Raw genomic sequence first — 26,308 nt, forward strand, 5'->3', positions numbered from 1 at the left:
TTGCCATTATTTTTAAAGATGCAGAATTGAGTTTATAACTGCTCTCATTGGTTATCAAGGTATAGGGCTACCTCCTTTTTTCCAAAAACCTGCTGTTCAGTGGTTTAGAACACATGCTGAATGACTTCTAAAGAGAATGTCTTAAAACCAGACATAGGCACAGACCTCATTTCTCACATTCATTTATTAAATAAAACACTTTATTGCTATTTGTTAAACTGCAGAGTTGACAAAAATTGCAGATGCTGCAAGTGGATACTCTGATTGTGTCTTTCAGAGGTCCCAACCTTAATGACAATTCCCATATGGATGGAGTCAACAGTCCCAGACCAGCAGAGCCTTTCTGGTTTTTTTTCTTTTTCTGCTGTAGCATCAATTACTACAGTCAGAATACAAGTAATTTAAATGGGAAATGATCTCAAAGTATGATTGATACAGGGTTTTCACAGCAGTTTTCTTAACAATCAAGGAGCAACCCAAATGCCTGTCCTTAACACAAATATAGTATAACTTTATATCAAGATGTCAAATTTGCTGTTTGTTTCCAAGTTTACTTTTCACTTCTGTAAGTTTCACAACCTACTCTGGAGGATACCCCACAGAAACTCCAGACAACAGTTTTGGAGGCTGTTACGTCAAAAGCTAAAGCAAGAGGCAAGGTCAGGATGTCAGAGAAAATAGAAGGAGTATTTTAAGACCAAACTGGCTAAAAGCTAATTGTAGGACAGACCCAGAGGTGCCTTCACAGCTCAATATACACTGGTCTGCCTATTTTCATAGATTTTTTAAATCACCAGTGCTCATCGCTAATTAGGGTTTAATGAATTCAAGGACTTCAGGAATACATTCTGAAACGAGCACAAGGCATTCTCACAGCACAGATTTATCTGGGCCAGCAGATCCTTCTCAACTTATTAAGAAAGGATGTCTTGCATGCTCTTGAGAGCATGGCTTATTCTGCAGCCCAGTATTTAAAAAAGGAGAGCGATATGCCCGATTCAATCCTTTATTCAGTATTACAGAGACCACAGGCAAATTGAGAGATACAAACAGTGTCCATCACATAAATGAGACCGTCCTAATTCCCTGCTCCCTTTGGCATCTCTCCCCAGTTCCTCCTCACATCCACTGCATGGCACGGGGTTCACCAGACTTGTGCACATCATTTCCTGGCACACAACACGTTGCACGCAGTATTCCCACCCCGTGCCACCAGCTGTGTTAGACAGCAATGCCTTTTTAACCCTGAACTTTCACTTCCAGTGCTATTTTGGAAGACTAAATCTTTCCCCCTTTTTGGGCCTGACTCACTGGGCTCGACACAGAACAGCTCTGCAGAGTGAGGAGGAAGGAGCTCTCATCCTCCTCAGCTCGGGGGCTGGCAGCAGCAGCAGCAGCCTTGAAATGCTGATCATTCTTGCCACTTTTTGTGGAGGCGTCAGTGAGAAAACAGCTAATGGCTGGTGAGGAAATCAACAGAGAAGAGGCAATTCTCCTCATTTTGCTCATCTCTGCCTTTTTATGCTCGATTTAAAAAACCTGTTGGGCAGAGTGGGCCCAGAGAGCTGATTACAAAACAGTCTCTTTGGAAAGTATAATTAGGCAGGTATTCTGAGGTCTCCAATACACATCCTCCACCTTATTTACCAACTATCTTCACTTAAAATGTCTTTCTTCCCCAAGTCATTTATCTGTTTGAGCAGAGCTACTGTTTTCTTCTCAACAGACAAGGACTCAGTGTTTGGAGCTGACAGGATACAGGTGCATTTGCAAACTGTGAGCAAGAACCAAGGGAAGAGCAAGAAACAAGTTCAATCAGAGATGACATCAGTTTATCCTGCCACATCCAAAATGGGACACTCCTTGGTGCTTTTATTCTCGATTTGAATCTGGAATGGTGGAAATCTGGATTCTGAGGTCAAAAGATTCCCATGCAAAAGCTTGTGACTGGACAGCTGCGTGGATGATCTGGACCATGAGAGGCAAAATCTCTGCCCAGCAGAACAAGGACTTTCCTAAAATACGATGCTCCCTCTAAATAGCAGTAGAAAGGCCACAAATGCTTTTAGTGGAATACACTGCCTATGGCTAAGTCCTAACAGGAGAAAATGCTATCCCAAGACAGCATGCTAAGGGGGTTTGCACCCACAGGGATTATTTTCACTGTGTCTGACACATTTCCCAGGGATATTCAATTAGAGGGTCACCTCCATAGGAGGTGTGACCGTGCTTTCACGCTTTTCCCTGCCAATGGAAGCACCTCATAGGAAAGCTGTAAAGCGACTGAAGACTCCTGCACTTCCTTCACTTACTGCCAGCAACCTTGGTCTGCCTGTGATGTCTTTTGATGCATATTCACATATATTCATCTTCAGAAGAGGCCTCTTCACTACCAAAGTATGGACCAAGCCAAGGCTTCCCCTCTGCTCCCAGTGATACTTTGATTAAGGAGAGAAGTTTCACTACAGAACCACCTGGGAGACTTCCTCAAGTCAATACTTCTGTTTAAAATCCAACATCGATTCAAACAAACAAAAAAACAAACAAACAAGACATCTTCTAGGGGACACCAAACACTTTGTCTTAATCAAAAGTTTTTAGAGAATTGTTCCGATTCTGTGAGGAACAAAACCTAATTCTGATGAGGAGAGAGAAAAATCATTCTGTCTTTTAACTCTACACAGATTCCTTCTCTGCCTGTCCCATTTGTAGGAAAGAGGACAAATTCCAAAGTAAGGTTTTAAGTAAAAGACCACTTAAATCCCTATTTTTTGTCATTTGAATTACAAAGAAAATCTCCATCAATTTTTCATAAAAGATGTTTCAGCAGGAAAGTCAATGTCCTGCTGCTCTGAAAGCAAGGATTTATTCCAGGGCTGCCAAGCTTTGTCAAATATTGTAAGGGCGGCCTGAATTTAAGTGCAAGATACCTCACTGCAGCTTAAACCTAGATCCTTTACTCCTTGAAAAGGATTTGGTAAAATTACTTTACCAGTCTCAAATAAAAAAACCAGCCAAGCAAATCAGTGAAGTCTGGCAGCTTTGGTGCTGATAAACCCTTGGTGGGTCAAATTGATGTGCAACTTGATCTTTAGTGCTGATAAACCCTTGCTGGGTCAAATTGATGTGCAACTTGATCTTTAGACGACTGCGAGTTGGAGAAATGGAAGAATATACCACTTTTATTTACAAAGTGCTGCCTTTAAGGTGCTTGTTATTGCAGATCTACACAGCTGGCTACTTGTTACTCCATGGGAGCAACTCTGGCAGCCACTTGCATGCATTGTCCATGTGTGACACTCTCAACCACACATGCACTGCGCACTATGTCTATCATTTCTCCAGGAAAAGGGATCATCAATATACTTACAAATACAGACTCAACAGAAGTGAGAAGCAAGAGCACTTTTCAACACATCATATCCAGCACCAGATGATTCAAAATTGTCTTTAAGTCCAAACAGACCCGGCTCCCAGCTAAACAACGCTGGTGTCAGAGAATGTTTGCAACCCTCTGGATCACTGGAAATTTCTGCCTTTGGTCTCCATGCCAAAATGTGAGTGGATCAAGCCTTGCTGGTGACTGGGACAACTCAGTTCACTACCCAGTGCCAGCTTCTTCTCATACCCTCTGCTTTCTAAGCGAGCAGTGTCCCACATGTTTAGATGCTACTCAAACCAATGGCTCACTTGTGGCTGTAAGGCAGAACAGATATGCATGTCATAACATGCTTCCTAAGTTTTGAGAAAACTGCCTAGGAAGGAACTTGGACAGGTTTCTTCTAAGGGATTGAGTCACACAAATTAGGAGAGGTAACATATGCTAGTGTTCTAATACTAAAGCTAACAAAAATGCTGCACTCACCCACTCAAAGTAATGAGAATTAAAGACTCCGGCATCTTGATCCTGCCTTGTCTTTTAAGATGTGTGAATGCCAAAGGAAATGTTCCTGGATGCAATTTTTTTAACCACACTTGCACCTTTGACATTACATCTTTTTGGACCCAGATTTTCAGGCTAAGGCTGGCTTTCAAGGAAGATTCTTCTAACTTTTTTTATGTTATTGAGAGTAATGAAGGAACACTTTTATCAGAAAAAAATTCTAGCATTTCCATGGTTTGGAGCCAGATTTTGAAATGCAAGCAGGGTTTCCCTTAAGTCTAAGGTATCTATCAATGCAAATGTTTTCTATATATAGAATAGCATGCTCTTAAAATCTAATTGCACATACTGAAAGGAAACTGCTGCTCAATAGTTGTATGTTTTGGAAATTGCCCTTCAGTTCCTCTCAATCCAGCTAGATTGAGAATAAACATGATATTGACTGACAGCAATACATGCTCATGAACTTTCAGGTAAGCAGCTATAGCCCAGTTTTTCAACAAGGTAAAAATCCAACTTTGTCTTCATCTACACTTGAATGCATCATTTTAATATGCAATCATAGCTCTTATTTTCCTGTTATCTTTCTTCCACTCTTACAATCATTCACAATGGAAGAACAGCTCTGATGTTTGTAGATCTACTTTTAGATAATATATTCAATAATATCTTCATTTTTTACTGAAATGAACTCAAAGTTACAACTAAAGTTAACTAGGGCACTGCTTTGGGCATAATAAATAAGATACATGTCTGCGTAACTGTGCTAGGTACTTCGAGAAATAAAGTCCTAAATATATAAATTTGGGCATCTGACACACCAAACTGACTCTAAATAATTTTGACCACCACTGCTCCGAATTTTGATTCCTGACTGTATGTAGGAGATGGAAGTTCCAGCTATAGGATGCTGTGAAGACAAGTTCTGAAACATGAACAGTTTCTGGACGTCATGCCAAGGTTCTGTGAAAATACCAGTGAGGAAATAAGACATTTTGAATTCACTGTAGGATGTGGATAATGTACATTAAACCAGGGCCTGGAACCATTCTCTGAATGAGACAGTAAATAGGAAAAGTGGCTTTTTGGAGTTAAGGTGAAAGCCTCATAATATGGTATGTTACAAAACTGAGGTTTGATGAAAGCAGGCACTTTAACAAATTTCCTCAGTATTTCATATGTAAGCCTTAGCACATTTTAGACTCAGTTGATATGTAAATAGCCAAAACAGCATTGCCATGAATTACAAGAATTTTTGTGCAGAAGGATGAACATCTGCTTCTCTGCAAGAGATCGCAGATCAATATCAATGCTACGGCAGTGGGAAGGAAACAATGCAACTCATCCCGCATGGCCAAAGTATGAAGGATTTGGAGATAGTATCACTTACTTAAAAGTTTTTAGAGCATTTAGCATGAAAGAATTAAGATAATCAAATAATAGATAAGATGCTAAAGGTCCTTTCTGAAAGAATGGACAATACCAACATAGCTGGTTCTCATGAGTGCATCCTCAACAGCTCAGAGGTGAAAACAGCTGACCAAATTTATCTTAAGTGGGGAGAAAAATTCCAGGGTTGACAACATGTTGTCCCCAAGTGGATAATCTACAGCTGCACCTTTTCTTAAGAGAAGTTGGCTTCAGTACCTTCTGGGACAGATTCTGGGTGAGACATCCCTACTACACACCTACAGAATAATTCCTGGTTCTTTTATGTCAAACCCTGGAGGACGATATAAGAGGCACAGAAATGGCTTGGCTCTCTTCAAGAAAGCAGCAGATGTCTTTATGCATGAGCAGTGTGTGGGAGACACTCTCCAGCAAGTCACAGTGCTACAGGGTCTGGCTTCATGAAATCAGAGACTGGATCCAGAGATCAGAAACAACACATGCCACTCAATTAGCAATACACTAGCTGCCAGATCAGCTCCAGGGCCATTTTCCATGATTGTGGGTCTTATCTTCAAAACCCAGCTTCCTCCCACACTTCAGTGTCACCATCATGTTCCATGGTAATATTCCACCATCACTACAAATGCCTCTAGCTGGAAAGTGCTAAGAGTGGGCTCATCTAGTACCTACTCACTGGAATTTGCCACACTGAGCAAAAGCCAGGACTGACACTGCACTCTCAGCTAACACCCAATTAAAAGCTTAGCTATTCAACATCTTCTGCCATGTGTCCTTTGAAAAAGCCACCACTGAGTCACCCATTTCCTCAGAAATGAAGCAACAAGAAGGTGATTTTCCTTCCAAATGAAGGAAATTCTGGGGTGTGAGATGGTTAGAAGGGTGCACAGTAATTGCAATGACATCTAGTAGTGCAGAAGGAACTAATAATGACTTGAGTTTTAGCACTGTAATTTCTGGAAGTGTCATGTCCCAGGTTAAAGCCTCCTGGCAAAATTTCACTAAATAAAGACAACTGGGAGAGCTGGACTGTAGTTTTTTGTTTGTTTTGTATTTCTAATTACTTTCCCTTGGGTAGTGGAAGAACTCAGAGAAGAGTGCTAAAAGGTTTCTCAAGCACACCACAGGCTAGGGAGAGAGTTTAAGACATGCCATCAAAACCTCCATGTTTTACATCCCACTGCAGTCACAGTAACTGGCGTTCCACATCTTTCTCTGACATGAAGCCCATCAGACACAGCCATTGTTCATATTTCAGTTGATCTCTTAACCTCCTTATTTCCACTTTTCACTGTAATATCCTGCTACAGTTTTGTTTGGTGATCTCCATACCTTACCTGTTAGTGTTCTCCAGGACTTCAACCTTCTTACGCAGCTCACTGTTTTCATTTGAGCAGGTCTCAACTCTGGAGACAGCAGAAAGAAATATAAAAACATCAGTTATTTATTCAAGTGATTGTAAAACAAGGCAAACTTGCTTTCACTGAGAGCTCTATGATCTTGACTAAATTTAAAGAAACATTACACCAATGAACTTCAGTCATAACATTTAATCACTCTTCATAGTGTGAAACACATAGCCAAAGTTGCATTAGTTGCCTGGCAAATGCCATGCTTCTGAAATCAGATCCTCAAATTTCAAGTTTATGAGGGCTAATAAGCCAGGAGACCAAAGACTGTGCTCAAGACTGTCCCAAGATACTACCCATTTCCACACTGTCCCTGGAAATCCCCAAACTAAAGAAAACTGTCATAACACGGCACGTAAGAGGTCCAAGTAAAATATGTGACTCCTAAGAAGACAAACAGGACCATCCTGAATAGCTTCAAGAAGAAAAAAGGGAAAAGGAAATAGCCTTGATATCTGGTATGCATGAGGTGGAATTTCACAAGAGTAACTCTGAGGAAGCAAGACAGAGCTATAAAGAGACAAGAAAAAAATGGAAATGACATCAAAGATATCACCAAAGATGGTACAAGGGTTTTAACAGAACCATCTGGTGAATTGCATAAGAGTAATACTAGAATATTCATCTCCTGGAAGAAAGATTAATTTGGAATATAAATCACTAACTGGGGGTTTGCCTCCTGCTTGCTAAGGGAGTTGATGGGTCACATGCTATTTTCCTGAGTCCTGCTTATTTTCCCAGGCAGTCCTGACTCACCCACTTCCTATTTCTGTTTCCATCTGCACTAGAAGACAGAATATATTCACTCTGGATCCATCTTTCCCTGGACTGCCTGTCCACTAGGCCAACACAGCTGCCTGAGGCAAAGGCCAATACAGCTGGTCCTGCCTAACTTAAGGTGTGAAGGGCTTGCTGGCACGTTAATGACCTGCTGCAGGCAGGCACCATCCTGACCCCCCAACAAGCAGCTGCCAGGAGCAGGGCCTTTTCTCAGTCGCTGCCACGAGATGGCAGCTGGCACTCTGTGCATGGAAACATCCCAGCATCCACAGCTGGATCCCTTCCCAGTCCCACAACTAGTGCTATTGGCCTGCTTGAAACAGGAAGGAGGCTGGCTTACTTTTTTTCCAGACTGTCCATGTATTCTTTCTTTTTTCTTCTACTTTCCTGGGCAGAGATCTAAGGAAAAAGGAGGAAGAACACCAAATATTTGCATAGAAAACAAAAGCATCAGAGATGAATTAATAAACTGGTAAGAAGCCCCAGTGTTATTAGATTCAAGCTTCTGTCTTGCTCTCATTTTTATTCCTGGCAAGCAAAGCACTGACTTGATCTATTTCCACATTCTGAAGCAAGACTCCTCCTCTCAGTCACATGAAAAAAATCATCCCCTGCTAACCTTAAAAAGTAAATCAGATTCATCTGGAGAGAATATCCTAGGACAAATACTAAAAGATGATCCCAGGACAATGTGTGGCATCTGGGAGAGGAAAAGCCCATGAATGTGTTAGAAAGCAACTCTGCAGACAAGGACATGGGGTCCTGATGAACAAGTCAAACATCTGTCAGCAATGCCCCTGTTGGAAAAGCAGCCAACCAAACCTGGATCTGCATCAATGAGATTGTAGGTAGCAGGTCCAGAGAAGTAGTTCTTCCCCCTCGGTTCAGTGACTGCAAAACCACAGCTGAGTACAGCAGTACAGTCCATGACTCAGAAATAAATCCTCTGGATGTACAGAAGCAAGCCCAGAGGCAAACTACTGCTATAATAAGCATGGCAGAGCACGTGACATTTCAGGAAAGGCAGAAAAAGCTGGGCTTGTTCAGATTGAAGAAGAGAAGGCCAAGGAGGGAATCCTATGGCTGTCTTCAACTATCTCGTGCAGCAAAGATGATGCCAGAGCTCTCAGGTGCACAGCAAAATGGCAAGAGACATCAAATAGAAGTTGCAGCAAAGGAAATTCCAATTACACACTAGGGATTATATTTATTTGTTTTTACCACAAGCGTGGCCTAATATGGGAACATGGTGCCCAGAGACACAGAGGACTCATCACCCCTTGGGGCAGTAAAATGTGACTGGACAAGACCCTGAGCAACCTACTCTAAGCTTATCCTGGTTCCCAAGCCAGGGCTTTGACCAAAGGACCTCCGGATTTCTCCTCAATATAAATGACTCTGATTCTATGTAAGTGGTACATGAAATGCACACCACTTCAAGAATTTTTGAAAAAACACATTAAAAGACCAAATTCCAATTTAGTATGGACAAATTTACACCTCTATCTGCAAAACCAGCAGCAGAATAGAGTAACCACAAAAGATGTGCTAAAATCCTCTAGAACAAGTAAGCTGTCCAGGTCTGAAAAAAATTGCATTCTTCCCTATCACTAGAATCTTCCCCATGTCAGAAGGAGGAAAAAAAAAAGGCTTATAGGGCCATTTGGCAGCCTTGGTATCAACTTTACAAGTCATTGAATTCAGTGATCAAAAGACTAGTGCACTGAAATACACAGTCATATTTTAAAACAGGAAACAGAAAAGAACACCTTCCTCACCATGCAAAGAACACAGAGGTCTTTGCCTACCATAAGGGGAGAATTGTACTGATTTTTAAATGGAGCCAAGCCACAGCAACTTGATACTCTGCCTGCTAAATACTCTATTGTTAATGGGCTCAGGTAAATACCTACACTGAGGCACGCTCACAGTGACAATTTGATGGATGTGTTTAGGAACAAAGAAAAGCACTTTACTAAAAGACAACTTACAGCATTCAACAGTACCACAGACCATGACTACAGAATTCTGCAGCATTTTTTAAAACAAAGGACAAGTAGGAACTACCCAGCAAAACTAACATTTACCTTGTTTTTTATTTTCCTGCGGATTTTCTTTAGAACTTTCTCCTCTGCTTTTGTCAGGGGCAGTTTGGTAGGGATTGGGTAGCCCTCTGCTATCAGAGTCCTCTTCTCTTCTTCTGTCAGAATGAGAGGGCCAGTCCCCTGTAATTTCTTCAAAGGTCATAGAAATGAAATAATATAAAACAGTAAGTGCACACAGTCCTAGAAGAAAAGGTTGTTAGGGAAGAGAGGCAGGTCTCCCCCTTTAGAGAGGACTAGGCCTACTAGAACAGCCCCCTGCAATTGTGAATGTGTGGAAGACATTTTAGGTAACTTCTATTCAGAGTTCGAACCTTTGGGACAGGATTCCCCCAAAACAGTGGTTCTTGGCCCAGCTCTGTACACACTGAGGCCAACAGTAAAACTGTCTTTGGCTCAAACAGGGCAAGAGATATATGAGAAACACCACTGAAAATCCCTCCCTAAAGATCACCACTTGCTAATGACATGGCAAGAGGACAGATGCAGATCTACCAGAGACAGGTCAACCCAGCAGGGCTGGGCCCTGAGGCAAAACACAGTCCCTGATGGGATAAAGCTAATAACACCAGTGAACCCTGTCTCAACTTAGAGGAGAGGCCCATGCTGTTCTCTGTGGGAACAGAACAGACCAGTGAGCAAGAATTACTGGATCTGCAGTTTTGACCAGACAGGAATTCATCTAAACAACAACAGAAAGTTAGCAAATCTCTGCCAAAACCAGTAACTAAAAAAGTTTAAAAAAAGACACACAGGTAAATGATGGAGAAAGCCAGCTCAACTTACATGTGGTGCAGTCAGGAGAGGGGAATTGGAGAGCACTGAAGCTGTGCGTGACGCAACCTTAGCCGTGGCCTGGAGCTGGATTGGGCTGGAAGGAGGGAGTGATCGAGCTGGGCTCTGCCCTCCTTCGGAGTCACTGCCATGGCTGCTGGGAGGGGTGGGAGGCAAATGCAGGGGATCCACTGCTAAATGGCAAGAGAGACAGAAGGTAACACAAGGGTTTAAAGTGTCAATTTAAATTGCCACTACAGCCACCACCACCACCACCACAGTTTCCAAGACTAGGAATGTCTGCTTAAAAAAATGCATCGCGCAAAAGTGGCAACTTGGAAAAGGTTCGGAGCATGTAGGTCTCCAAACAAGGAATGAAATGCAGCAGCTATCTTTAGGTTTGACAGACAAAACAGGGCTCTGTGCATATGCTCCAGTCACTTCTACCTACACTTCAGCTCCTTCTTCAAATGTTTTGAGGTTTATGTATAATGTAAAGTACAAATTCCCTGTTCCTGGGAAACCACATGAACAGAGGGGCTCTGAGCCAGCACACTTTCTCTCCAAAAACAATAGTATTTTCTAACTTTGCTGTGGATTAAACAATTTGCCAGTATTTTCAAGGGAAGGGATCACATCCAAGGTGTTACATGATCAGGAAGGAGAGAAAGGCCTCCTAAGGACATGGTTTGGAACAACTGAGAAGTGACTGACAACCTAGTGACAGCAAAGGCTTCGATGCACTGATGGAGCAGGAGCAGCACAGGCAGCCACCACACGAACCTCTCCCACACTGTCTATCCAGGGCCATAAGATAAATTCAATTGCAGCCAAAAAAACCTGCTCTAGAATTGGCAGGCAAAGTGCTGCTTATGACCAAATGGGTCTGGACCAAGAGAAACGGGGCATGTCTCACCTACTCTTATTGCATGGACAATTTAGCAGATGCTCAAAACAGCCATAACTCAGTCATTTTTTTCTCTGAGCTAAATTTACAGCAATTAAATTTTGAAATAGGAAGATACAGGGCTAATCTGCCACCTTCCTCTTCTGTTATGCTTTGCAAATTTGAGTTGAAAAGATCAAATGGGTAGTAAGGGAGGATGGGAGAAAAAGAGTAATAAAAAAAGCTATGAAACTCTTTTTGTTTCACATCTTAGCTCTTGCAGAAGAAGAAACAGATTGACTTCTTTTCTACCCTACATAATCCTGTACTTGAAGAATTCAAGCTCCCTTCAGTACAATTATTAATATCCTACAGAGAAAAAGGGATCATTTTCTTCAAATTGAAAAAGGTGGGGGGGGGGGGAAACAAAGAAGCCCACGTAAAAGCTCAGAGAGACTCTGGCTCTTCAATAGCCTGAGTTGAATCCCTAGAAAACAACAGCTTCAGCACAAATACTAACACAGTGAACAAGAAATCCAAATATTTAATCAAGGTGAAGTACATTTATTGTGCTTTCTGGTCATGTCTGCCTACATTTTTGTTTGGTATTTAACACACCTTCCTTAGAAGAGAGGTTCAGGAACTGATCCACTTCATGGGGCTCCAATTTAATCTCTGGAAGAACTTTCTGGGTCAGTGGTTTCATCTAGAAAAGAGAAATTAGCAGCATGAAAACCTAGAGTACATATCTTAAAAATCTTAATAGAAGGACACAAGGATTACTTCTCCATAAATGGAGAGGTTTCCTCTCCTCCTGCTCTGCCACAGGCAAAGCTTTAACCGCTTCACAGTTTGCTAAACCAGGCTACAGAGAATACTGCCCTGACTACTCCCACTATGGCTTTTCTTACTACTATATTTAGCTAAAATAAAAGATTTCACCTCAGAGATGACATTTCAGACTGAAAGCTAACATGTAACCCACTCAAATTACTTCTCTTAGCAACAGAGCTGCTGCTAGGATTTGCCAGACTGCATGGTCTGTTTGAGCAAGGACAGAAACACCCCTGGGAGCCGGGGAGAGCCTGTTAAAGGCCATTGTCATCTGGCAGCAAGAACAAGGTGCCAGTCACTGAGCACCAGGTTTTGGGAGCTGAGTTCCTTTCACACTGTTGAGGAGCAGGAAAAGCAACAGTCACTGCTGACTAAAGTTTGGAAGACACCTGGCTTGCCCCATTGGCAGGGCTGGGGCACCAGGCTGCCAAGCTGTTGTCCAGAGCCTGTCTGTGTGCTACAGTCCCAGGCCTGAGGAAGCCAGTCTGGCACACCAGCAGGTTAATTGCAGCCAAAATCTCTCTCAGTAACCTGTATAACTAATCCATGCAACAGCAATGAACCACCTGTAAGTCCCAATACCTTGAAAATCATGGCATCCAAGCTACAGCAGGACTACATTCTGGGAACAGCACATTCAAACTAACAGAGAATTACGGGAAACTTGTGCTTAGCTTTTTTCAGTTTCTCATAAAATCATATCTGTTGCACATATTTCTGATCCACATCCAAGTGGAAATCTTTCTCTTCAGCATATATCAACTCCCTCCAGCCTGGGCTGACACTGCATCCTGGGGGCTGACAACAGCCATGCTTCTTCCTCCACTGGCTGGGAACCTGGTGAGCCACCAGCTGCTGCAGTTCATTCTCCTGAGCCAAACTAAGCTCTTTAGAATGCCCACTTGCTGCTCCAGCTGTGGTCAGAAAGGCATCACAAAGCTTCTTAAGAGGCTGGTTGGTCTGGAAGAAGCAGCAGCTTGAAATATCAAAGCTTCACAGATCTGCAAAAGTAACTTCGCAGGCACACAGGGAAACTCTCCAGTCAATCCAAACAAGGAGTCTTACTCTGCTTAGGGGAAGGCACAGCAGCACTAAAGCAAGTTCTTATGAAAGACACTTAGCTTGTCACAGGCTTGATAGAGCAAATGGATTAGTCAGTTCAGGTGCAACTGGTTCATTAGAAACTATTCAAATATTTCTAAAAACCCAAGAGCCCCAGGCTCTGGGGCTAGCATAGAAGACTAAGTTGTATAGCCATCCATTAAGAGCTGAAGATGCAGAAAAGTATTTTGAAACACAAGCTCTTACAGCAATAGTGAGACACCAGCAAACATCAAAAACCATTAAAGCAGACTGCAGTGTGCACCCTGAGCTGCCAAGCTTTGGCACCAAGAAGGCTACACTGGTATGCAGCCTTAGGAGAACTTGCAGCTAACTGTGCAGAGAGGAGAACAGAAAGTCTGCAGTACCAGGGCATCCGTCTGTAGTACAGGCTGTTCCCCCTCCAGCGACGTGGCCGTGATGGTGAGACTGACTGAGGGAGCAAGGCCTGATGTCTCACACAGCCCTGGCTCAGTCTTTATTGAAGCTGGAGTAAACTCTGTAGCCAGACACCATTCCTCATTTTCCAGGTCACCTGCCAGGGAAGGAAATTGGACACCGCATGTTTAGATCAGAGACAAAAAGACTACAAATGAAAATAATGTCATTCCTCCTCCAGAGAAGGAAAACAAACACAGAAGACATTTTAGTCTATCAACAAAACTCTGCCCTTACTATTCAGCTCTCAGTCAATGCAGACAACCATGCCATTTCAGGGCTGTAACCTAATCCTAGCCCCAGGATACACAGAGGAGCAGCGAGGAAAGACACAGAGCACTAATCACTGTACATTGCTGAAAGCTGCTAATGCGCAGCAGAACAAGACTAAACAAACCACTAGGTAAAGCAGCCACGGAGGCATGTCCTAAACAGGCTAATGCCTGCTGACTCAGTTTTATTCCTCCTTCTAGAGATAGCCTTTAGCCAGACTTCTGCTGCTTCTACTGCTTGCAGTCAGCAAATAGCTCAAATGGTGAGATTATACTTTTAAGAACAAAGTATTTATCACACCCTTAACTTCATTTTTTTCCCCCAAGGACTCATTTAGTAAGTGCAAAAGAGAATATTCTTTGATGATTTCACAGGAGCACCAGTGCCATGGTGATCATGCTAATTTCCTCCACAGAGCATCTGGGAAGTCACAGCACAGGATGCATATTTTAACTAACAGCAATGAAACGTACATCACGTGTTGGCAGGATTATCCCCTAACCCCACTTACTGAAAGCTCACTAGTCAGGAGAAAGCCATGCAACTGTTTTCTAGACAAAGCTGAAAGGTTTGCCCAGCACTATCAAGAACTGGAAGAAGGTTGGCATGGTAAGTTTAGCTCCCCATTTCCATTCCATTTCCATTCACTGTTTTTGACTTGCTGAAAAAGGACTTATTTTCCTGGGTTTGAAGTACGATAGAGGACCAAGAACTTGGAAAGACTCAAACTTTGAAAGAATTCCACAAGGCTATTAACAACCCCTTTTAAAAATACAAAATAATCAAATGCATTTTTGGCAGTTGCAATTCTGCCTTAGAAAACTTCCTATTCTAACTGCTAGACTTGACTCATGTAGATTCCCTCCTCTTGCAGGAGAATATCCTACACCAGGTGCACTTCATCTCAACAGCATGTAGCATGGTCCTCTGCTGCCACTGAGCAGTAGTTGTGAGAAGCGTATCCATTAAACAGAGCAGCTGGAATCTGAAGGCAAATATACATAAAAGAAAAAAGAGTGCTGATCTTTCTTTCAAAGCTTTCTTATGCCTTCATATAGAGTCTTTACTGCATATACAAAATTCAAACAGAGAGAGCAAAAACATACACTGTAGGGCCAGTGAACAGCAACAGAGATTTGAATTAACTGTGCGCTGCACCAACATCCTGGGAGGCAGCCATGGGGCTGTGGCTGTGCCATCAGCATTCTGCAAGGCTGCACAAGACTCTTCATTCACAGCTGAGTGTATCAAGCTGCTGAGATGTCAAGAGAGTTCAGCTGCAAACAGGTAACAAAAATAAGAGTGGGCTTACAGCCTCTGTGCTGCTGTGTGTCCCTGCTATTAGGACCACACACACAGGCGCTGGGCAGAAGCTGGGTGCCTGGAAGAAGGGAGAAGAATGTACATCTCCAGTGCTAGTAATTACTTTGTGGTGGGACCTAACCTCCACCACTGGCAAGGAAGGAGGTAATTTGGGTGAAGACACACCAAGGAATTGAAAAATACGTATCCTGTAATCAGAAACTCAAGAGCAGCAAGCCCAGTTCTGCCAGATTTAACTGCAGAGCAAGGGCTAAACACCATATTTAAGCTTCTGGAGAGCTTACTCCCAAAGCTTCCTGGGAAATGCAAAAATGCAAAAATAGAAATATTTAGGAAAAAAAAAAGAGGTAGGCTTGTCTACCTCCTCGGGAGAGAGGACACTGCTCTCTTTCAACCCTCCCTGAGCCTCTCTAATCACAAACACAAAAGCACAGCTCCCTCCCAGCCTGCTGTGTGTGCATCATTCAGGTAAAACCTTTAAAGTGATATCTGCCTGGAAATCCAGAATCCCTTGGCAAATGCAACTTGCAAATGCGTGTTTGGATAACTTGTGTCAACACTGGCCCCATAATCATGTTGTGCAGAGCCTCCATTTGCTGCCTCTTGCACCTCTGGGTCAAGCTACCCCTGGAGCAGCACTATTGTGAAGGCTATGGATAAATGAGAGCTATTAGAGAAGCCAGTAATCAGGCCTAAATTTTCTCAAATTTGTATCATCATGCAAGTAGAAGAGAAATCCAGCCATGGGTGACCAGCAAAACAGGGCATGTCCTCTAAGGCTGCACTTTATGATGTTTATCACCTCTAATCCCCAGACTCATCACAAATACTCAGCTACTCTAAGACAGCAAGATATGCTGGCCTTCGGCTGGTTATTTCACTGCTCTGGAACCCATCATTTTACTCCTCTGGAGGCCGACTTTGCTGATTAACCTGACATCCCTGCCATCACCACTTCAATCTGCATAAACTGCTCAGGGTTATCCTAGGCTTTATGCCAGTCTAACCAGTTTGTAGGGTTATGAATTGTTTCCAGCGACTGCAACACACTGAGTTTAACAATGAGATAATTCCGAAAAACTGCATCTGACACTTTTTTGACACTGCCTCTTACAATCCATGGTGACAGCTGTCATTCCAGATGAACAATCCTGTGAAAGGAAGGGATGGAGGACTGGTCAAATCTCACCTTGATACTCTCCTCCCTCGACTTTTTCCAAGTCACTGGTACACATTCGCTACCAGGATCAGGGAGTGTTGCGCTGCAAGTTACTTTCTTTTGACAACATTCTAACTTCTGAAGTCACCAACAATCTCTCCTCTGCTCCAAGGGACCTGCAAGGATATTTCCCACTCTCCTTTCTCCTCCTCCTGCACACAGCAAGTTGACATTATCTGAAAATCATTCTTAGTTTATTCTTTTAATAGCTCCTTAGCAGCTTAGTCTACTCTGCCAAGCACTGTACTAGCAGAGCAGAGTGGCAGCCCTTCTCCCAAAGCCCTCGAGAACGTAGCACAAAACCAGAAAAACTTACGCAAAGAGGAAAAATGGAGCAGGCTAATAGATTAGTGGTCATACAGAGAGGTATGGCACACCCTCCAAGACAAGAGTATTTCTGATAGAGGGTTATAGAGAACCATGAGAGAGGTTTCATGGAATAATGAGAACAAGCAAGAAGGTGCATGTGAAATATTGAAATGAAAAGGACAACAGAGGCTGGCTCAAGAGACCCACTGGAGGAAAAGGGAGGTGTCTTCTCCAAACCAAGCAAGACATACTGTGGTTAGAAAAAATGACTGGTGTCAAGAAGTTAGAGGTGTTTCTATTTATATTTGACACGATCCAGGAGTTACACATGAACATTTAAGCCAGAGTCCAAACAAAGAGGCTGAGAAAATAGTCTTCGTGATGGTACAAATTCTAGACAAATATGAAAAGGGCAACACTGCATCCTCTAAGGTAAAACAAGATACACTGCAAGTCATTCAGACATAGAGAGAAAAAAGACTAAATAAGAGATTTAGCTATCCAAATGACTAAGAAAATACACATCCTAAGTATAGTCACTTTGGCTGTTAAAAATCTCTTCTCAGGCTTCAGAACAGTTCACTGTTGAACAAGTGATCCTGGCTGCCAGTTCTCTCCCCAGCTGAAATTTCCTACAAATCCCAGAACTCTATCATGCAATGACTGTTTAGATCAGAAGCATTCGCCTTTACCTACACTTTCTTAAGTCCATGAATGCTAGGCCTTTTGGCACCTGGAACATGTAATTTAGGGAGTCTACACAGTGCTTAGCAAAATCCCAGCTGACACTTGTACGTGCAATGCACTGGTGCTGGTAAATTGCACATGTGAACTGAACATTCATGTTGCAAAGCACCCAGGTATTAAGAAATACTACGAATGCTTAACTCATTGTCCTTTTGCACATCATATACACCTAAAAATAGGAATGTTTTAATAATGTGACCAAACAATTTCTCTACAGAACCCATGCTTTATCCAACAAGCAGAATGCATGACGCTTCACGAATTGAGGAGATATTCCATGCTTTGTTGTTTGCACTGTCACAGGCACAGCCTCACCTCTCCTTTACCAAAGACAATTCAAATTTTGTTCCCACAGGGTGTCATGGGTTTAATTCCCTCCTAGGGAAACGCTCCACAACTTGAATTCATTTCCACAGTGGAGCTGAAAATTCAAGTGAGATGGAGAGATTAAGGCCAAAAGTAACCAGCGATTTAAAATGGCCAACTGGAAACAACTGGAATTGGATTTTTCAGATGATTTAGCCCTGTTATTACACTTGATCAAAATACAGTGTGCATCGAGCTTTCAGGTTGGGCTGTGAGCATCTACCACTGATGCAAGTTAAACATCAGTGTTTTAACTCAGGCACCCAAAAAACCCATTCATCACAGCCACCCAGGGTTTGTGACACATGCACCTAAGATCTCCTGTGTCCAAGACTAAAATTACATCTCTTCAGAAAGCTTTTGTGTGCTTATTCTGTCATCAAGCTTGTGCCTCTTCTCCTGCAGACTTGTTCAGTGTGCATCTTCTACTGCATACCTCATACACAAGGTCAAAAATGCTTACTTCAACAGTAGTTTTTCTAATATCAGAGTTCCCAGAAAGTTTTGCTTTCCTTTCTTTATTTCTATCCAACTAATTCTTCAATCTTGTCCAACACACCACCTCCTTTCCTGTGAAAACGTAAATCTTCTCCAACATTGACTAAATTTCACCCTTTCTGCCAGATGTACAGAGAAACAGAACTTACCAAATAACTAAAATGGTGTCCCTTGCTTCCCAGATTCTTTTCAGAACTTTTCATTAAACAGAGACATTTATTGCTGGATAATTAAGTTGCATGTGCATTTACTGTGCATTTTTAAATAAATGAGAGATGCACTCTGCATCTCGCCCTCACTCCTCTCAAGTAGAGAGAATGCAAGTACCCAGAAAAACAACATGGATTTCACCTTTTTTTTCCCCTGCAGTAAGAAGTGAGATAGCACCACTATGTAAACAACCCACATGAAAGTGTATCACTGAACCTAATCTTTAAGGGGAACAAAAGCCCATACCACCATTGCAGATCTCCATCAGAGAAAACAGATGCATGCACTGAATGCCATTTCAAACTAGTGTGCAAGTAAGATGTCTAGAATCATCAAGGCATATTATCTGTATCACCAGAATGAAGAGGCAGCTTTTGCCTCCTCATTAAAGTTCACTGTTCAAGCAACAGATAAAATAACTTAGAGAAAAACAAAACTGAAAATTTAAGGAGATCACAGCAGATTATCAGTCAAAGTGCTCTGCACAGGTATCAGAAAAGCCATCTCTGAACAGAGTAATGCAGGAAGTTCCCTAATGAGTCAAAGTGTTCACCAGCCAAGTGTATTTAAATAACCTCCCTCTTCAGCTGTGTTACAGATTTGAACAACAGGGCTTCAACTAATTCCTTTTGGTGCATGACAGACGTTACACTGTCACCACGAACCACAGGGCTTGGAGGCACAGCCCACCTGGCTTTTGCACAGCTGTGACATGTATGACCATCTGCAGCCTCAGGCTCAGCTCACCACATGGTAACTATACACTTTGACGCAGATGGTGCTTGAACTTGTACCAAGGACCCAGGTTTGCAAAGCTGGCCTTTTGATAAACATTCAGTCCTTACCCGAATCCTCCCTCTGAGGGCATTTTCTCTCCACATGGAGCAGTAGGATCCAGGGGTGCTCACTAGCTCTCCACCACCACAAAAGTACAGCTGTCATCTGGGAGCCAGCTAACTGCAAGGGGAAAGCACCTCTAGGAAGAGGCTCACTAGTTGTTTGTGGGGGCAATGACTGCTTGATCTGTCAGAGAAGCACCTCACCATGAACCCAAAAGGGCCTCTGCTGATGCACAGATTTTGGGCATGCTGCTGGACATGCCACTTGCAGGGAAGGAAGCTCAGTGCCCCAGCTTTGCAGTTTGAGCCTTTCCAGTCTCCCAAAGGAGACTCTCTCTCTCTCTCTCCAGAACCCAAAGGTTCCCAAGTTGGAACCTTTCTGGAGAAATAACTGCTTCCTTCTCTTTCCTCTGGGTTCAGATGGTTCTCAGTGCCCAGCTCTGGCCTCACATAACACTCCCTGTCAGACATAAGCCCTGTTTATTATGCCTGAAATGCTGAACTCCAACGCCACTACCTCTGCCTCTCTTTGCTTTGGGAGGTGAGAGCCCACATTCATCGACAAACAGTTCCTCGTACAGATTTTCCAGATGGCATTTCCCCCTCCCAGTGCGCTCACACACTCCCACCGCAAATAATGAAACCGAAGCCCTCAGAACTGCTGCGACAAAAGAGATACTGTTTGACTATCAAACATTGGGGTCCTTTTTAAAGTGCCACGAGAGAAAATTAAATAAAGGGGCAAAGATGAGCAGCAGTGACACACAGTAATCCCAATGCATAGCAGAAATTGCTGTTTTCATAACAAATGACCATCATTCATATCAGCACCCCCTCTTTGACCAGTGTGGAGTCCATGAAAAACCCACAGGTAATTTGTATCACTATCAAAGTTACTAAGATAGAAACAAAGACCCATCCACATATACATGGGAGACCGGAACAGACTGAGGTGGTAGCTGGATTTACAGCCTTAAAGTTGGATACCATTAATGTCCTATATAAGATTATGGTTTTTTTTCTTTTAAGGTATGCAAAAGTTATCCACAGAAGCACTGTGGTCAAATAAAACAGTTCTTTCTCTCATGTCTGAATTTTTCTCCTCACACCCCACACAGATGCTGTGAAGGCAGATCTGTATTATGGCTTCAACACACATGAAATGGACTTGATGCTCACAGTGCATAACTAAGTGAGCACAAGCTGTCAGTGCAACACTACAGAAAAAATGAGATCACTGGTCTCACAAACAGCAGCACTGGAAGTGGGAGGAGTATTCCCATAATATGCATCATGAGGGAAACTATTCCTGGGTAATCAGTTCCTGTAGTCACTTGACAAAGAGTTTGGAGAAGAAACTGAAAATGTCCCTATATTGAGAAAGGCATGGCAACAGCTGAAGGTCCAGAAGATTCCACACCTAGGGGGAAACACCAAGGAAGTGCAGTTCATTTAGACTGTATCCCAGCAGAAATCAAGAGGGAACTTAATCATGGCCTACAAACACCTAGAGAAAGAGGTTTCAGAGAGCAGATGGTTCTTTAAAAGGAATAAAGGCTATAATGAGATCTCATCTATGTAGAACTGGAAGCTAAAGGAGGCCAGACTGCAAATAAAGCTGACAATTATTAACAGTAACGGTGTAAAAATGCCCACCTCTAAATCAAAACTAACATCTTTCAGACATGCTGATGCTCAACTAGGAGTTACAGGGTTGATGCAGAGTGACCTACTGAGATTGTGGACCTTGGACATATAAAAGTTCAAAAGTCTTCTCATACTTTAGTATGAATTTAGTTTTTCTCATACAAAACAATGCTTTCAGGCATTTGGTGAGACTCTTGGGGTGTCCTGTGCAAGGCCAGGAACTGGACTTGATGATCCTGATGAGTCCCTTCCAACCCAGCACGTTCTATGAGTTTAAAACTGTATATGGTGACAAGGATCGACTGCTACCTTTCCACATAAAAATCACTCAAATACAGGCCATTCCCACTAAATGGCTTTCTCCTCATTACCTAAATAAACACACAAAAGAAAAAACAGACACAGAAAAAAAGTTGCAGGAATGTGCTCTCAAAAATTATCAGTATGGCTTTGACAGCAACTTTTGAAAGCACAAGTGAATTTCTTTGTTCATTTATGTTTTTTTTAAAGTCAGGGCAGAGGAGATTCCCATTTTCATTGTTCACAGTGCATTGATTCAGTATTTGAGAAAAGACAAAAGCTAGACATACCTCTCTATATATAGGCTACATAAAAAAATAAAACTAGGGTATGTAATATAACCTACTATAAATAATAAAACTCCTATGACTTACACATACACCATGGACACACATGTATATTATATGTGTACGTACATAGGGTTACATACAAAATCTATGAAGATCAGCGTGAGCCTCAAGCCCAGAGATGCCTCTATGCAGAGACAGCACATGACACTGATTACTGCTTGTGAACTCCATACCTAAGCTAGGGTTTTTGTGCACATAGCCCTGCCTGAGATGAGGGCTGGATTTAATGTTGAAGGGTTACTTGCACCGGAGAAGTGGGAGCCATGGTTTTTGGGGTTTTGTTTGGTTCATTTGGGTTGGGAGATGGACTTGAAGTTTAAAAGCTGAAAAAGAAAATTCAAGTTTTAAAAGCACATTACAGAAAAACATAACGTCAGCAGTAAAAAACCCAGTAACAATACAGGTTACAGTCTGGGGCCAGCCCTAGTTTTGGCACAGCCAGGAGTAAAATAGAAACACACCATTTCAGCAATCAGTCTGTCAAACCTTCAGCCAAGACAAGTCTCTTCAAATCCAAAAGTAACTTCAAAGCATTCCTGAGCAGGAAAGCACCAACAGGAGGGGCAGGTGGGGACCCAAACTAGTCTCAAAAGCAGAGCCCTCCAGGGACTGGGAAAGGAATGCACCCAGCCACCTAGGCACAATCTGAGGAGACACAGCATACAAGTGACTGGTCAGCTGTCCACTGTCTCTGCCCTGCCAGGCTCACAAAGTAAAAAACACCAGAAAAATCAAACATACACCCACCATGAAACACCCCCAGCACCTGAGCTGATCTCAGAGGATGAAGAGCCCCACAGAGATGCTGCAGGCTCTGCCTTCACATTCCTGCTTACACACCAGCCCCTCAGTATTACCTGTAGTCAGCTGCCACCTATGCATCTCACATGTCCAAAACACGGGACAGCCACTATCCCAAAGTCTGTGCCTACAGCTAACAAGATCAATGGGAGGGCAGGGAAGGAGCCTACACTGACATCTCAAGTCAGAAGGGGGATAACCATAGTGCCTGCTGAAACTTGGGTCTTGCCTTGCTCCTGGCTGTCTGACCCACAGCCCTCCCTTGCTAAAAGGCTGCAGAGACTGGAAAACTGAAGACGAACCTGCACCGACCATAACAGAAAATTAGGCTTCTTTCCCCATTTCTTTACAACTGTCAGAAGTGAATCTGTGCCCCAAAAGGCTGCGATGCACAGCAAGAGATCTCCTTTACCCATCAGCCATATGCTCAGTCTGCCCTGCCAGCTTCTTCATGTCCTTTCAAGAGCATTTTCCACTCCACAGCTACCCACTGTCCTTCTCCACAGCCGCTCTATAGTTGTTTCAAAAACCCCAGGGCTCAAAACTAGAAAGCAGAAACCTGGTGGGCGAGACGGGGCAGTGCAGCTGGTGTGGAGAGCTGGTACACAGAACACAGCCTCCTTTTTTGTGCTGCAGCCTGAAGCCTTCCCCAGGCCATATGCCTTATTCACCAGTTCACGCAAACAAAAGTGATCAGCCAGCTGCAACCAGGCAGGTCAAGCCTATAAATCCCTCTCCCTCTAGTATCTTTAAAGTTTATGCAAAACCGAACCTATGAATAGATTCTCATCATGGAGAGAAACCAAATAACTAAATGCCAGATGTCTTGTACACATGTGCTTTAAAACTGACACCTTCAGAGACCCCACACTAGCAACAGGCTGCCAAGTATTCAAGAAAGTTATTCTGTACAAAGTTGAGGAAATGGCCTCAATGCAGTGAAGTCAGAAGAGTAAGTGGAGAAAACCAGTGTTTGGACTTTGATTTTCTGGACACTTAAATGTGTTCTCACATTGAACTTAACAGGACTTCTCGGAAAAGTTAAACCCAGGCTTATGAGTTTCATAGGTTTTACAGTTCTAGCTCCTTTTAGAAAAACTTTATATAAGATTTACAATTACAGGAATAGGTCAATTCAGCAGCTGCAGAAATTACAGTAATGGCCAGGCAGTGGCCAGCAAGAAACAGCTCACAGGAGAAGTTACTCGTTCCCCGGCAGGAGTGGGCAGGAAAATGGAGTCAGAGCAACCAATCGCTCCACCATAATGGCTGAGAGGAAACATTAAATAACATTTTCAATGAGGTTTTGGGAGACTTGGGAAAAAACAAAAGACAGAAATAGACACTGAATGGCTTAAACCTGTCTTGAAGATCGTGTGCTGAACAAAGCTGGCCTTTTTCTCAGCCTCCATGCAACTCCTCAAAAACCACTAGAGAATCATGAAGCCTTGCCATGGAAAAAAGCATGAAAACACTACAGCTGTAAGAGCTCACCAATCTGCCCAGTGGGGTGGGTATTTGGAGAATGTAAATTTTTTGGACATTCTATATGTGTCTCTCGGCCTCTGCCACTCCACAAAACCCCTCCCAGTTCCTCAGCAGCAGAGAGATGGAGGTGGAGGTGCTGGAGCACATGGACCTCCACCTCCATATCCTCTACTTTCTGGTCCCCAAAAGGACACTGGTGCTCCCAGTATCTGTCCTCTTACTCCATCAAGGGAACCAGCCTTCATCAGAGTTGTCAGGAGCACTGTGCACCTTCACTATCTAATAAGAGACGCTTTCAACTGCCAGTGTCAAACCCTGCAGTACTGCCATCCACAAAATCCTCTTTTCCTGCTCTCACAGATTCAAGGAATGAAAAATCATCAGGGTGATGCCTTTGAACATCTATCAGACAGTCAGGTTCACTCTAATACTGCAATTTCCTTAAGTATTTCTCTGAGTTTCACTGTTTTGAAGTCAACAGGTATGGAAAGGTTGTGGGCATGATTCTGGGGTTAAGATTAAATAAAATCCCAAATACCAAGAACAACTTCTCCTCCTCCTCTCTTATGAAACACTCTGCAGAGTGAGCATAAGATGAAATGTTTTCCATTCATTTGCTATTTTTAAACCCACTTGTTAATGTTTCTTGGCTTTTTAAAACATCATTTGACTACAGCTCTATTACAGTGGTCTCAGCAGTATGAATTTCTTCAGGAATTTTCCCCAAAGGAAACTCCCCTCACTTTTAGCCTAGTTTGAAGCTTCTCCCTATTAACTTCCAGAAAAGCTTGGTTTCTCATGCTCCTTCTTTTTTTCCCTGCCACAATTAACGTCTCTTGTATGTGTTAATTTTAAAATATTCACATAAAACAGCTAGGAAATATAAAAATGGAAGACTTTCTGCAGGTGATGTTTCCCAGTCATTTCCAAAACCCCTGTCCCACACTGAAAATCCTTCTCACAGGTTTTATTAGTTGTCCTCTTGTAAAATCTCTAACAGATTTCATTTTGTCCCAACAGAGCACTTGGGACTACAGAACTGTCAGCCTTTGAAGACCTGTCTGGTGGATCTTCACAAACAGCTTAGCTTGTCAGTGCTTAGCCACAAGCACTAATCTCTCTCCCTTTTATTGTAATGCAGCTTAACACTCCACTGCTTTGTACTGTAAAGCTAATGGTGAAGACATAAACTAATTATTAGGAGTTAAAGCCTGACATTGCAATTATTCCTTATAGTTACCAGATATTCATGGTCTTGCTCCTCCAACAACCACTTCACACCAGAACAAGCAGCTTGGATCTCTTCCTCCCACCATTCTTGCCTTTCCCCTTTTTCCCCTCCAGATGTTTATAACTGCTGAATTACAGATAACTGTTAAAAATGCTATGGGTTTTCATCATTTTCTATGCATCACCATTTTCCACAGCTACAGTTCCACCAGGAACATTTCGTTACTGCATCATCACAACAAATGAACATGGGCTCAGTGTGTTGTACCTTCATTAAAGTTGTCATCAGTAGAGATGTGGGTCAAGGGAGACTGAGGTCGAGAGTCCCCACAGAGGGAATAGCTGTGTTCTGCCTGGATGAGGGGCGCTGGGGACGCCGGAGACAGTTCCACTTCCATTATTTCATTCTTCTCAGACAAGAAGGGATCATTCAAGAGCTGGCCTAGGACATCAGGTGAAAATTCATCCAGGAACTCTGTGAAGTGCTGTGGAGACAAAAAGGCAGGGGAAAGTTTATCTCCTTGCCTGTCTGTCATGCCAACCACGGGAGAGAATAGATCGGAACAATTCTATATGTGCACTGGTCATCCGTGCCAGTCAGCAGCAGGATCTACCAGCCCTAACAACCTCCTTGTCCAATCACTACATCAAGCTGAAGAGCTACAGCTAGAACAAAAGTCCTCTCAGAGGCATACATTACAACAGAAGAGCCTGTCATTAAACTGCAACAAAAATGGGAAATGGAAGCATGGTACTCGTGTCCTGAAGCAGCCTCCTCCTGCCACACCAAAGGTACACACTACAGTGCGACACCAAAAATGGGAAAGCACATTTTTCTAGACAGAGTGAAAGATCCTGCAGGAGCTATCACCTGAACATTTTGTGCGTGGAATAGAATATAGGGGGTTAATGTTCACTGTAGCACAGAACAAAAATGAAACACATTCCAGCACAAACTTTGACACCACACACGACTATTTTAGCTGTGCAGAACATTCTGTGTGCTCCAGGAAAACGAGTCCATGCACATCCACAGCCAAGTTATTAACACGCTTGCTATGAAATGGGTTTCCTGACTGATTTATGTATCT

The 26,308-nt window shown here is 42.8% G+C and overlaps 1 protein-coding gene across 2 annotated transcripts in view; it reads right to left on the bottom strand.

Annotated features, from left to right (window-relative positions):
* Nucleotides 1-25,734, bottom strand: part of CREB3L2 (cAMP responsive element binding protein 3 like 2) — a 35,958-nt gene extending 10,224 nt beyond the window's left edge. The window contains exons 1-7 of one of the 2 annotated variants that reach the window (XM_017739980.1): nucleotides 25,486-25,734; nucleotides 13,548-13,714; nucleotides 11,863-11,950; nucleotides 10,371-10,549; nucleotides 9,570-9,716; nucleotides 7,823-7,881; nucleotides 6,631-6,699 (exon numbers count right to left, since the gene is read on the bottom strand). In XM_017739980.1, the coding sequence (XP_017595469.1) occupies nucleotides 6,631-6,699; nucleotides 7,823-7,881; nucleotides 9,570-9,716; nucleotides 10,371-10,549; nucleotides 11,863-11,950; nucleotides 13,548-13,714; nucleotides 25,486-25,615 (839 nt within the window). In that variant the 5' untranslated portion in view covers nucleotides 25,616-25,734. Of the gene's footprint in view, nucleotides 1-6,630; nucleotides 6,700-7,822; nucleotides 7,882-9,569; nucleotides 9,717-10,370; nucleotides 10,553-11,862; nucleotides 11,951-13,547; nucleotides 13,715-25,485 lie in introns of both variants that reach the window. The other variant, XM_008638139.2, reaches the window with a different exon arrangement.
* Nucleotides 25,735-26,308: the final 574 nt, after the last annotated feature.

The sequence above is a fragment of the Corvus brachyrhynchos genome, unplaced genomic scaffold (assembly GCF_000691975.1).
Source record: "Corvus brachyrhynchos isolate BGI_N302 unplaced genomic scaffold, ASM69197v1 scaffold27, whole genome shotgun sequence".
Lineage (NCBI taxonomy): Eukaryota > Metazoa > Chordata > Aves > Passeriformes > Corvidae > Corvus > Corvus brachyrhynchos.